The sequence below is a fragment of the Mesitornis unicolor genome, unplaced genomic scaffold, assembly GCF_000695765.1.
Source record: "Mesitornis unicolor isolate BGI_N332 unplaced genomic scaffold, ASM69576v1 scaffold12595, whole genome shotgun sequence".
NCBI lineage: Eukaryota > Metazoa > Chordata > Aves > Mesitornithiformes > Mesitornithidae > Mesitornis > Mesitornis unicolor.
The window spans coordinates 7927-21524 of NW_010184902.1; the positions used below are offsets into that span (position 1 = coordinate 7927).

Genomic DNA, 13598 nt, shown 5'->3' on the forward strand with positions numbered 1-13598 from the left:
TGAAGAGTGAAAAAAACCTTTAATAAAGCGCTGCTCCAGTTTCTGTAACGGTACATATGAAATTGCCAGTCTCTATTTAATTGAGCACTAAACCACAGTGAAAATATGATAATGGAGAACTGAGTACATCATGGGATTGCAAGGCACAGCAAGGAGCTTTTTTGCTCAAAACAAACATCATTATAACCATCTTATAAAGATTAAGTCATTTGTATCCCAGTTGTTGGAAATCAAACCATCGGCAGTAAGACACATTTGGTCTCATTTATTTTACAAATAGGATTTGCAGTTATAGGTTAAAGAATTAAAATCCCACACAAAGCAGGCACGTGAGACATGGTATTGGCAAAATAGCTTCAGATTCTTTAAAAAGCCTTTTAGCATTAAATTGCTTGAGATGAGGAATAGCACACTGCAGCAGTCTTGTTACAAACCGTGCCCATAAGGAGGGACTTCAAAAGGGGGCCTTGACTCCTATTCAAGGAAAGCAAACTTTCGGCATTTCTCTGAAGCCTGTTTTTTCTAACTTCGCATGAAGATCTAGATGAGGGATGGGAAATTAGCGTGAAATGTTTATAAAGCAGTTGCATTTCCTATTCTGAGATCTTCAAAAAGCAGCTGTCTCATTAAGGTATTTGATGTTTGACAGTCAGTTTGATTTCTGAGTGTTTGCGCTGTTAATTCTGCTTTAACTACCATTATGAAATGTGTTTTCATGAGAAAATGCGTTGAAGTGTCTCAGAGTTGAATTTCAGTGACTCCATCAAACTTCTACTGGCTTATTCAAGGCCAGCAGGCTAAGCAAAAGATCTGCTTGTGCCCTAAAGGTCTGAGTCCTTTTAGTCTTCCCAAAAGCCAGTGGAAGCAGTTATGAGGAGGGGTCTGCAGAATTTCACCTTCAGTTCGGAGAGGAATGGCCGAGCTGGTGGGGAAGGGCCTTGGACAGACTCTGTCAAAGCACTTAGTTTGCATTTCAAGGTTGGTTCTTTTCATTGGCTTTTGCTGTATGAAATGCAGCTTGTTTAGAGGATATGCACAAGGTAATCTATAAGTAAGAAAATAATCAAAAAGGAACCCCATAATTATGGCACTTTCTGTTCAGTCAGACCAAACTCGTGGTCTTGTGATCCAAATTTGTGTTCTCCAAATACAGAGTAGTAGGGGAAAGGCAAGTCCTAAAACTTGAGTTGAATAGAAAGGTTTCCTGGGTTTAATTCACTGCATGGATTTAGCTAACGTGTTTTCAGATCCAGTCCCATAGAGTAAAGCTGTAGACTGGCAAAATTACTTACAAAGCAGCACCTTGCAATTCACATGAAATTCAGCAGGTTTCTGTATTTTTTTTTAGTAGCCTCTTAAACAGAGACTTAATTTTATTTTCTGTGCAGATAAACTGTATATGAAACATACTTAAAGACACAATAACTTTATATAGATAATATGCATGAGGAAGTCGTCACTAAAATAGAAAAGAATTCAAGCTGTCAAGGCTTTAAAAACACTGTAAAATATGCTCATCTTTCAAGTATTTTTTAATGTCTATAGGTATATATAATCTGCTTCTCAATATACAGTCCACTTCTAGTTCACATTTCATTTCTCACCGTAAAGTCTAAGTCTGACTTTCTATCTGTCAAAATTGGAGTCCTCAGCTTGGAGGGAAAGGAACAGTATTTTTAAATCCATGTGTTGCTGCTGTCGACATTGCTGCCCCCCGAGTTAAGCCTCGTAATACTTTTTTTGAGAAACCTGATTCGCTTTTGCTAGATTCACATGGTAATATTGCCGTGCTGCTTTCATTTCCTTATTAGAGTACTTCATAATCGATTTCTCAAGTCAGTTTACCTATCAGAAATCTTGTTTTCCCCCCAGTGTTTAAGTGGAAGTGGACGACCATGCTCTGTGGATGGGGCCGTGCCGTGTTACGGCTGAACACGTTGTGTTTCTTGCGGGGCTCCTCTCTTGCGAGGATGTGAGACTGCCACGAAAACTGGGACTGTGCATAGCAACAACTTCCAGTGTTCTCTTAGGGCTGTCCCTCCTCTAGTATTAATCAGTTACTCTTGGCACTGGCATATCTAAAATAAATAAATTGCAGAGTAATGGTTGTATTTGTCTACTGAGGACAATTGCTTTCTGAGCAGAGTGCTTGTGGTTTTAGCTGTAAAAGCTGGGTATTGAGAATGTGTGTGTGAATCCTCCTGCCTTGTGCTTCCAGGGGGATTCTGGTGGTCATCTCACGTCTTCAGCTGATGTGATGTGGGAAGGGGACCATCCCCTCCCCAGACAAGGGGGCACGCACAGATGCTTTGGCTGACATGTCTAGGAGGGGAACCTGCTCTCTTAAGTCCCTGTGGCCTGCCTGTGCCATGAGGTTTGCGCAGATTTGCCAAGGCTCACAGATTTTTGGTGCCTCAGCTTCTGGGTTCTCCAGCTGGGGCTCCTGTAGAGGTCTGATTTTGGGGATTAGTGTGGTCAGCTGATGTTAATGGTCAGAGCTGTTTATAAAAGGTTTTCAAACCGGGTACCTGGACGCTTTGCTCTTGAAAACTTTCCAATATTACTTCTTGTCTCAGACATCCCAGTTGTCCTTTGCACCAGAGGTGGAAAATAATCAATTTGTGGTAGCTGATCATTTAGCCTTTAGTGCAAATAATTGATCAATTAGTTGAGTAATTGTCTTAGGTGTCACGAGTCCCTCATGAGGAGACTACGGAAGCAGCTTTGAAATAAGCTAAATAAGTTTGGAAGTTATTCTCTTTACTTGTAAATCTTGTATGTAAGGCAGCCTGTTGGGTCATTTAGTCCCTCACTCCATCTGCCATTTCAGCATGTTCCTGAGCACTGGCCAACCTCAGAAAACAGCATGTTTGAAGATAAATGTCAAGTGGACTGACTTTTGGTATTCAGTTATTAAAGAAAGTAATAGTGGTAGACAGCGTTCATCGTGCCAGTTTAGTCTGCAGGTAAGCCTTTAAGGATAAATAGGTGTTTTATGAAGAGGCTCACCCTACTTAGAATTGGCAGTGTGCTTTATGAGAGCAGCGGAGACACACTCCATCCAAGTATCTCCTGTTGCGTTGGAGGTAACATCACGTTGATCGGCGTTAAAACAGTTTTCAAATAGAGTACGAGAAAAGGATGACTGAGGACTTAAATGCTAAATACTGCATGCTTGAAAAAAGCCTTAAAAAATAAGGTTACTGTAGCCAGATCAACCCTTTGTAAGCCTTAACTCCAGCAAAGCTGATGGCCAGCAGGCAGCACGAGGAGCACTGCTCTCCTGGGCTGCAGAAGGGGCTGGGTCCAGCCGTGCCGCAGGCAGTTTGCACCCTGACTCGGTAGCGATGGCTTTGCGAGCTCATCCAGAAAAAATTCTGAAGGATCTGGTGAACAGATTGGCAATGCAATTCAATTGTACTGTGCAGTAGAACTGCTTCCAGACCTAAAACTGCCTTTCTGTTATCCGTAAACATATATAATGTTTATAGGTAAAGTTGCTAAACATTTTAGTAATGAAAATGTCAATAAATTGCAGAAGGGCTTATTTTAGGAGTTACACTGTCACAGTGTACAGCGTGGTATGTTGGGGTTACAGTATCATGGTATGCATCATGGTGTGCCAGGATCTTCCTCGGTAAAGAAAATACAAGGAAATGGAGGCTATATTCTGGAAAGTAATGCAGAAATGTGATTGCCCGTCCTTGGGCCTGGTTTGGGTCAATGATCTGAGACGACTATTTTTTTTGTCAAGAAAAAATTCTTCTCCTTTCTAATGGAAGTTAATAATTGTGACCTTCACATTCTCTTGGGAGCAGCTGTGGTGAACATCTGCCTCTTCTAAAGGAAAAATGGTGTGGTTCAGTAGAGTAATCCCCCTCACACCCCCAATGGGATACCTTAAATGACATTGTAAAAAGGCATTGTTTGGAGTTACCTACATTTCTTGTTGATTTGAATACCTTTTGCTTTGTGCTGCATTAATTTAGGGCTGAGCTTAATTTTGAGGGCTTAAAAGATTTTAGCATGATGCTCGTAGTTAACGTCAGAGTCAGGAAATGAGGAAAGCTGCGTTTCTAGTGATGCCAATTCAGTCACTCAGCAGATTTCTGTACGTTTTGTGGCATATATCTTAAAATAGGTAGTAATGTTTTTCTGTCCACTTATCAAGAGGGGATGGGAACGGACTGTATAACATATGCAGTGGCTGAAGGACTTGGCATTAAACGAGCAACCTGAAGCCAAATAATTTGCTTCTGTATGCACACAGTTTTTTATTTCAGAGGAGCTGAGACTTCTTTACCCTGCATATGAACTTGGGCCCATTATCTTTTGGTTTTCCTGAATTTGTTTTTAATTGTGCAGGTGACACAGGGATTTACAGGCCTGAGAATGTGCATAATGTGCTTTGACTTAATAATAATGGAAGTAATTATTACTGTTATCACCATGACTACCTAGGGGGTGAGGCAGAGGAGGGATGGCCGTTTTGCAGCTTTTTAAAAGAAAAGCATAGCTTCAGTTTTTTGCTTTCAATTTCTTGTCTGTGCTGCATTATCAACATTTAACTTTTAAATCTCCATGAATCTGTCCTTGTTGAGCTCCAGCCTTGCTTAATAAACTTGATCCTTACACTTTTGGTAAACAAGATAATGTTCAGTGAAAGGGAGTATTTATCCCCAGTACAATGTCAGGGCTGTGCTCCATAATAAGCATGATTTCCTGCTGCTTAGTTCTCCTGGTGGTAGCCCATTTAAAACTGATTTGGGTGTGATGTCGGAGAGGGTGAAAGTGGTTTTGATTGTTTTCCCCTCAGTCTGGAAGCCTGGTCCGAGGCAGGGCTGCCCTGCAGAGCGAGTCACCAGCCTGGGCGGAGGAGCCGCTTGGAAGAGCAGCATCACTGCCTGCTCTTTGAAACCTCCCGCACAAAAAGCGATGTCAGTGTTTTGAACTTGATCAAAAAGCATGACTTAGGAAAACCTCCAAGAAACCAGTAAATGGTTGTGGAAAAGACATCTTTGAAAAATCTATTCAGTTGGGCTTCTTTTTATCTGGGCTCATGTTGGTTGTCTTTTTCTTTGTTGCTGTGACAGATAGGAACTTGCTTTTTTATATTTATTTAAATGACTGGTACATCCTGTATCATTCAGTTCAGGAATTGAGGCTTTAAAGAAAATAAGGATAGTTCTTAATACCGTGGAAGCTGACAATGCTAAGTGGCTGTCTCCTCAGTGTTACTTGTAGGCAATCTGTTTTAAAAACAGGATTGAAGTGTTCCTGATTTCACAGGGATTTGGCCTCCTTATACAGACTTATTTTAAAGTATTTGGCTCGGAAAAATCTTAATCTTTACATTTTTACATGCAAAATCTGTAGTCAGGCATAGTCAGTGGGTCTTCATCTAATGCTGTCTCTGAGACCGCAGCTGTGAGCTGGTGGCTACCTCAGTGCTGGTCATGTCAATATTTTGACATGACCAAAAAATATTGACGTGAATCATGTCAATATTTTACATTACAATTCCCACCAGTACCGCTCCAGCACACCAGAGAACCTTTAAAATATGCTCAAACCTACCTTTGATTATGACAAAGAATCTGGCAGAGAAAAGTGTTGTGATTTAGATGGCACAAATGTCTTGAGCTGAGGCAGCCCACTCTTCTTTCTCCTTTCCTTCTCACAGGTATGATTGCATGGATCGAATCAGCTGGGCTGAAATGGCTGTGAGCATCTGTTGGGACGGGTATGGCTACCCCTAAAAGAGTCCCACACTGAATGGGTTGCCAGTAGCTGTTTGTTTATTCCCTGGTTTATTTTTCTAAGCTAGTATTTTGACATACTGTGTTTTCTTTTATACCCGAAGTTCCACTGCAAGAACTTGTTCAGTTTTTTTCAAACGAATGAATGAAGGGTCCTGTTGTTGTAACCTCCAGTAGTGTATACCGAGAAATTCTGCCTGATAAATAGTAATGTTGTGCTTTATTCTTCTAGGGGCAGTAAGCCAGAGATGACTGACAAGATGTCGAGCTTCCTTCATATTGGAGATATTTGTTCTCTCTATGCAGAGGGCTCAACAAATGGATTTATTAGCACTTTGGGGTAAGAACAGCTGTTCTCTTGTACTAAAGCCATCCATAAGAAGGACTAGCAGAGCTCAGCTAGCTATCCTGAGCCTGACTCCCTGGAAATACAGGGTAAAGCAAGGTAGCATTATGTGCAGATTTAGCCCTAAATTTAAAATGACCTGAAGCTAATATGGCAAGTTAGATATTGGGAGGATGGAGAGTGTATCGATGGCTATGGTGTGGTTTTGATATACTTGGTGGGGAGGAAGAAGTTTGTGGAGTTAAGGTGTGGGTAGAGGGAATGAATGCAAGCAAATTATTTTCATGTTGTCTGTCCCGTGTCCATCTGTGTGTCCCGTCCTGTCCCTCCCTGCCCCCCCCAGTCAGGAATGAGTAGGCCCCAGTGCAATCTGCTGATTGGAAAAAAGGATGTAGCATAGGCAATGGAAGTAGCTTAAAAAAATAAATAATAAAAAAAAAAGCAACCCTGAGCCAACCCGTTTATATACCACTAACTTACCACTATGACTAGTTGTGTCTTCTCTTACAGTATTTGAGGTTTCTCGTACAAAGAAAATTGTTCATCTCCAGTCACAGGAGAACATGTTTTGAATCTTTGAATCGTCTGCTTTGCCAATGGTCAGCACCCCAGAGCTGCGGTGGGAGCTGTGCCTTGCCAGCTCCTTTGCGCTTTCTTCTGCAAAGACACAGAGTAGGTGCTCTATAGGAGAGTGCCTTTTAAGCAGTAAGAAGTGTGTGCCACTTCATTAAACAAAAAGTAGCCATTCACATAGGAAGAGTTTGCAAAGAAAAGCCGTGGAATTGAAATACAGCTCTGATGAGTGACAGGTTATGTTTTATTCTGCTCAGCTGGTGCTGAGGAGAAATCTCTCCAAACATCAGAAACTGTCAGTGGAGCTGTGTACTGATTTGGAAGACCTTGCAGGGGGCTGGATGAGCAGCTCAAAGAGCACATCTGCCACCTTGTTTCAAAGCAGTGAGAAATTAGAGGGAGGGAAATAGCATGCATGACACATTGCTGTGGTACTTCACTACTGAATGAGTAGCAATGAAGCAACCAGGAAGCTTGACAATGTGGTGAGTGGGCACGCACACAACATGCTCTTTCTCATTTCCAGTAGCCGTAAGGGCCTCAGGGTGGGTACAGTGACAGCAAATATTTTGATGCCTACTGTCCAGATGCATCTGCTAAATGGAGCTCCCAAGCAGGGTACAAAGACAGCATCCTGGTAAGTCTCTCGGCAGGAAACGATGGGCTGGAATCTCATCTGAGTGACTCCAAACTAACTTGTAGGTTTAGTCCTCTAGCTATTAGGATTGTGGAAAATAAGGGGGCAGAGAAGGAAGCAGACACTGAAGATGCACCATGATCTATTATAGGAAAGAGAAGAAAATATGGGATGCTGCCAGAAGGGAAAGAAGGTATGATAAAAGCAAGGGATGTAGTAAGTAGGGTTGGTCAAATAGTATTTGGCGAATGTATTTGACAAATTTCCCAGGTACTCGTCAAATATGACATGTATGACTCTGCAGTATTTGATCAGCTGTGTAACTGGCCAAATACTACCTGCTGAAAACTGGCAAAATGAATTGAGCGATACTATACATTTGGCTATTTTTTTTCTTCCTAGTATTGAAACAAGTTTGGCAGTAAATAATTCCCAAACAAGTAGAAAGTTGTTATGTTATGTTTAATCCCATATGGTGCATGATGAACATTATGCAGTGGCTGTGGCTTTTGATGGCATTGCTGAGCAGATATTTTTCACCATGGGTAGTCCTTTTAGATATTACAGGCCTGAAGCACATGTATTTTCTAGGCTTGATGAGATGTTCTCACAGCAGGTCTAAAGATCCCTTAGAGCTACAAGCATCCTCTTTGATTTGATCAGTACTGTTTTAAGGTAACTGCATTATATAATGGCCACACATCTTCTGAGCCTGATTTAAGCCAGAAATCCCAACTGCTATGTGAAACATGAAATGCATTATCATCTTAATAAGCCTTCATAATCAAATTAGTTTTGTCCCATATTTAATTTAGTCTTTGTCCTGGAGAAAATTAAAGAAGCAAAGGCAAGATTCAATGTAATTGTACTCTATACCATGTGGAGTTTTGACAGTCTTATGTCATAACAATGTGTAATGACTTGTTCATGTGGTTAATGAAGGTTGAGAAACAGATCCCACTATACATTCTAATGTCGTTCTAAATCTTTGAAGAGTGTTCCTCTTTAATATTCCTATGACATGACTGTTGCTTAATCGGGACTTTACTCTTACTGTTTCCCAAACTCAGTGCTGTCATCATTACAATTGCCAGTGTTCAATATATCATCTGTTGTGTTTTGCGCCCTGTAAAATTATTTTCTTAGTAGTTTGGGAAGTTCTTCTTTACTTTCAATTTAATCTCAGGATGAGAGTGATATATTGCACTGAGATTGTCTCTGTGTGGGATGACCAGAATAAACCATTTGACTTTTGATATTTTCTTGGCCCTTTGTTCACTAGAAGCAGGTGTTTCAGTCAGCTCAAATATTAATACCACCATTCTTGTTGGAGCACATATACGTATATATAATACTGAATAGGGAGAAAAATCCATGGGGAAAAAGCAATTTACTCTGAATGTTTGCATATGCAAGTTTTAGATGCATAGAACTGTTGAATCCACTTAATCTCTCTGATCTCTTAATTTTTATGCACTTCATTATTTTCCACAATTGTTGTCTCAAGATGCTCCCTGCATGTAACCAGCCTCTGCAAGGAACAACTCTCATATTCTAGGTCTCAATCTTTCTCAAGTTGATTCTGCATGAGAATGGACCTCTCAAACCTTTAAGACCTTGGAGTTTTACTTTCTACTTTTGTGTAGAAAGCCTCTTTGACAGATTGGTTTTAAGGGGCCAATTTGAGTCACTTAGGATCAAACCAGAAACTGCAAAGTATTTGGTTCCAGGTGCATTTTCACCATTTGGAAATAGTGTTTGGTATAAGTCCAGTTCTGTGTTGATGCAAAGCACACTCAGGGCAGAGCAGTGGTGACTGACAGCTACATCTCAACTATTTTCTTTATTCTTTGGGCTTTGAGTTGACCCTGTGGGTTTTTTGCCGCTGTCTATTCACAGGAACAGCTCTGTCCTGGCATTCCCTGTTGAATGCATTCCCTTGTCCAATTCGCCTCCTTCCTAGTAGAACAGGAGGAGGTTAGTTCAACACCCTGACTTATCTTGTGGTTGTGACTGGTGAGCAGGAGGCTGTATTTATGCCTTCCTTTTTCTTGAGAGTCAGTTTTTATTGTGGCAGTTATTGTTTCTGCCTTTGCTTAATACTTGAGAGGTCATAGAGGCAGTGTCCAGTTTGCACAGTCGTCATATTTTCCTGTCTGCCCTGCATATAAACACATTTGCAATATTATTTAAATCTGTCCAAGAGGCAATAACTGTTCTAAGGCTGTCTCTTGCCTAACTAGAATATGGGCTGTTCTGTCTGCACCTCAAGGAGGGGACATAAAGATGATGCAGTATACAGGAGCAATGACTTATTTATTGTCCCACCTATCCAGGAGCATAGCTCTGGGCAACAGTAAAAATTAGCTGCATGCTTCTTAGAAAGGTTTGGCATAAGTTGGCATTTGGGGAATGTCTTTTGCTGAAGTGGCCACTTGGATAAAATACTGCAGATAAACAACTTTGATTTTGCTAACAAGGATGTAAGCAATCACAAGGGAGTAAAATCTCATTTTACTTCTCATTCCTTTGCAGCCTTGTGGATGATCGCTGTGTTGTACAGCCAGAAGCAGGTGATCTTAACAACCCTCCCAAAAAATTCAGAGGTAAGTTTATTAGACAGCTTATTACCCTCCTGGTTGGGTAATCCCTGTATTTTGTGCAATCATGTGTAACTCTTGCTGACCTCCACACTTCCTATTGAATACTTCAGTGTCATCTTCTTCCATGAAGTACAACTCATGAAGAAAAGAAAAAGTACATAAGTGTGAATGTCTGTGTGAAGTGAGTTGTGGGACTTAAAATAATGCTTTGTGAGGGAGTGGAGATGAGGTTTCCAGCTGAGGTTGGCTTTCAGATCTGTTCTCACTTACAGGGTCTTAAGTTTAATTTCTTATTCTCCGTACTGTCATACATGCCATTTAGTACCAAAGGTATCTCAGAGAAGAGGAAAATGGAAAGGAGCAAATGTTTGTAACAACTGTTGTTGTTTGACCTCATTCGTTATTAACTACATTTGACTTTACTTTCATTCTGCCAGGAAACTTATGCTTAGTGATAAGAAACGAATTCCTACATCTTTGCACGGTTTGGCTGGGGGTGATTTGTTTTAGAAAAGTCTCAGACAGGAAGAGAAGCACTAACTGGGATTTTGTTTGCAAAAACCTTACTGAATTGTTTGGGGTTTTTTCCCCACACTCCTTGGTAGCATCTTTTACCCAAAGGATAGCTCAGCCAAATGTTCTAAAAAAATTGATCTACCTTTCATTGCTGTTCTCAGATGTAGCAGCAAGTGTTTGTCTTGTTTATTTGTTGGATGACTTTTGTGTTCTTTGTTATGCTTCACCTTTATCAGGGATTCAGAATTGCCATGGTTCTGTTCAGGTTTGGCACAACTGCAGGCTATTGCCCTTGAAAATCACATGTCTTCTGTACTGCAGGTTTTACTTGCTGCTCTTTTGGTTTTTTTGCCATGACATGAAGATGTCTCATATAATAAAACTCTCTTTTTAGAATATTGTTGGCTTTTCTCCCTTTTTACTGGAAAACTAAAAAGCTGATGACTCAAATACTTGAAGAGGCAACCTGGGGATGTTGTAGCATTCAATCTTAAGCTCTCCAGAAAAAGAACAATGGTGTTACATCTACCAGAGCCCTGACTCCAGGCATTTCTTGACGCTATAATCGTATGAAGGAATAAAGGCAGATTCGACTGAGACTGCTGAGTGCCGAAGGAGGGGAGGGAGAGAGAAAAGAATGAGAAAAAGGCAATTCTTGCTAGCACCGTTTAGGAACTGCAAGTACAGAGACATTTGTCTGACATAAAACATTGTGGTTAGACGTTGTAAATGTTCTCATAGTACTTATAATTTATACATGGAGAGAGAATGGTGTGAACCTTTTCCAACCTTTGTAGTTACTTCACTAAAGCTTTCATGGGGAAGTTTATGCTTAATAGTAAATGGCAACAAAAGTAATAAAATTTTAGCAGGCATTTCTGTTATTTATATGCATGCTTTATAAGCGTCGTCTGAGATAAAATGCTTTCCACAATAAATATGTTCAGGAGAAGTAATAATGAAGTTTATTGCACTATCTTCAACCCTTTTTCATTTTGAAGAAAGGCACCCAGAGGCTTGTCTGGGGTGTTGCACAGGAAGTCTCTGGCAAGGTCAGGAACTACAGCCATGTCTCTGTAATCTTACGTGGTGTTTTTATGACACCTGGCAAAAATACCTCCCTTACAAATGGAACAGAAGGTCTTCCCTGAGGTGCATTTGTCCAAACAGCAGCATTTACATCTGGGATGTAAAGCAACCATACGTGTCTGGTGAACGTCATTCAGTAGGCCCGATATTTAGTCTTGTCATACTTGAGACTGAGCCTCCATTGCCTTGGGCAGTGTTGCAGGTACAGCAGATCAGTAGCACCACATCCCTTTGGTACAGCCTGGGCTGGGAACTGATGTAGAAATGTTCCAGTATTGAGCAGACTTTGTATGCGGTGCTCATGTTTGCTCAGTGATTTGCTGTAGTCCACACATGGCATCACAGATGATGGGATCGCTGCAGTTTGGCCTGAGAAGAAGCGTGATCTTCGTTTGAATTCAAATAGGGGCAAAACATTGGCACTGATAACCGAGAAGTAACTTTTGAAGATCTTATTAAAGCAGGACCAAAATTAACCAAATGTAAGTGACTTACGTCATAGCTGCACACAGTACTGGAAAAATGCCTCTATGCTATAACCTGTTTTATATCTATGTGCCAGTCTTCTTTCACATGAGGGGTGCTGTGAGGTGCCCAGATGGAGGTCAGTCAAATCTGAAGGCCTCAGTAGGGAGGAACACCGAATGTTTGACTTTGTAGCCGGTCTCAAGGATCTTGCTTTGGGTAGAATTTTTAAGAGATGTAATTTTAAGCTTCTCTGAGCAGATCTGTCTTCTGTGGGCAGATGTAAAACAGTTGTAAAAATAATTTTCATGCTTAATCAAAGTGCTGAGAGATATCTAGAAGCAAGATTCACTGCTTAGATATGCATACACGACTCCAAGAAAATTCAGTGTGAAAGTAAAGCATATATATCCAGTGGCAGAATTACTCCATCCTGCTTTTTTCTTAGCCAAGGGTGTTTCAGGTTTTAAAAAGTCTTGTTGCCTAGGCTACACTTAATCAGTTGCATCTCGTGGCAGCAGCAAGGCCCTTGTCTACAGGGTGGTGGTTTCCCTTTCTACTTTAGACCCTTGAACCGCAGCAGAGATGCTGTGTACAATGTAGCGGTGTGAAAATAGCCCCTGCCTGAGGAACATGTTCCTAAAAGCACTGCAAAAAGCTGAAACAGAGGTGGGTTTTGTGTGTTTGTGAAGTCACTCCTTTGAAAAACGCTGGCTTCAAGTTGTCCTAAAGGAAAATTCAGTGAGGAAACCCTGATGTGTGTTTGGATGAACTGGGCTGAACAGGATGATTTGCAGCAGCACGACTTGAGTTGGAGGTAGGAGTGATAGAGCCTTTCAGTCTGCTTGGAAGCAAAGGTACAGAGGTGTCCTGAGGACAGGAGAGCTTCTTTGCTGACAAAAAGCTGTGGGAAAAAGTAGGCTGACAGATTAATCTTGTGGTGGTGTAGCCCTGAAAGAGATGAAATGCAAGAGGATGCTGAGAGTAAGGTGGGATAGCATTAAGGTAAGATGTGGAGAGTGGTGTAAAAGTATAAATGAGACATTAAACAAATGAAAAAACCCACAAACTAAAAAAAAAACCAAACAAAAAAATCCCAAACACCTCAGAGGTTTTATTGGGTGGAAAAAACTAGAAGTGCCAGAGTTGGAAAGAACCCTAAAGAAAGGAATTAGTCCAGCATCCTCAAGTTACTATGAGCATTTACCAGTGGTTATTTCACATATTAAATGCTGTTGTGCCTCTAGGTCCTTAAAATATTAGTGTGGTCACTTGAAGGTGTGAAGGCTGATTTGGTTTTTTCTTTCCTTTTCCCATCCCGGTCAGAAGTAGACAGCACCTGAAGTTAGTGTTCTGAGGCTGGATGGTCATTATGGTCTGTGAGATTCTGGGGGATGATTATTTTTTTTATTATTCTGTCTTTTTGAATCCACTTTAAATAATATGGTGGTTGGGATATTTTTTTTTTATGATGTTTCTCTGACCCTTCATGTTTTTAGCTCCAACTAATTCAAAAGTCCTTTAAAACTGCCTTGCAAAACATTGTCTTAAAAGTACATTCATTGGGGTGTTTCTCTTTAAAAATGTTAATACAAAAATTCTTGTGAAAG

The 13598-nt window shown here is 40.7% G+C and overlaps 1 protein-coding gene across 4 annotated transcripts in view; it reads left to right on the plus strand.

The window, feature by feature from the left end:
* The first annotated feature begins 6007 nt into the window (after positions 1-6007).
* Positions 6008-13598, plus strand: part of ITPR1 (inositol 1,4,5-trisphosphate receptor, type 1) — a 158101-nt gene continuing 150510 nt past the window's right edge. For all 4 annotated transcript variants that reach the window (XM_010184649.1, XM_010184650.1, XM_010184648.1 and 1 more), the window contains exons 1-2: positions 6008-6099; positions 9851-9921. In XM_010184649.1, the coding sequence (XP_010182951.1) occupies positions 6008-6099; positions 9851-9921 (163 nt within the window). The remainder of the gene's footprint in view (positions 6100-9850; positions 9922-13598) is intronic.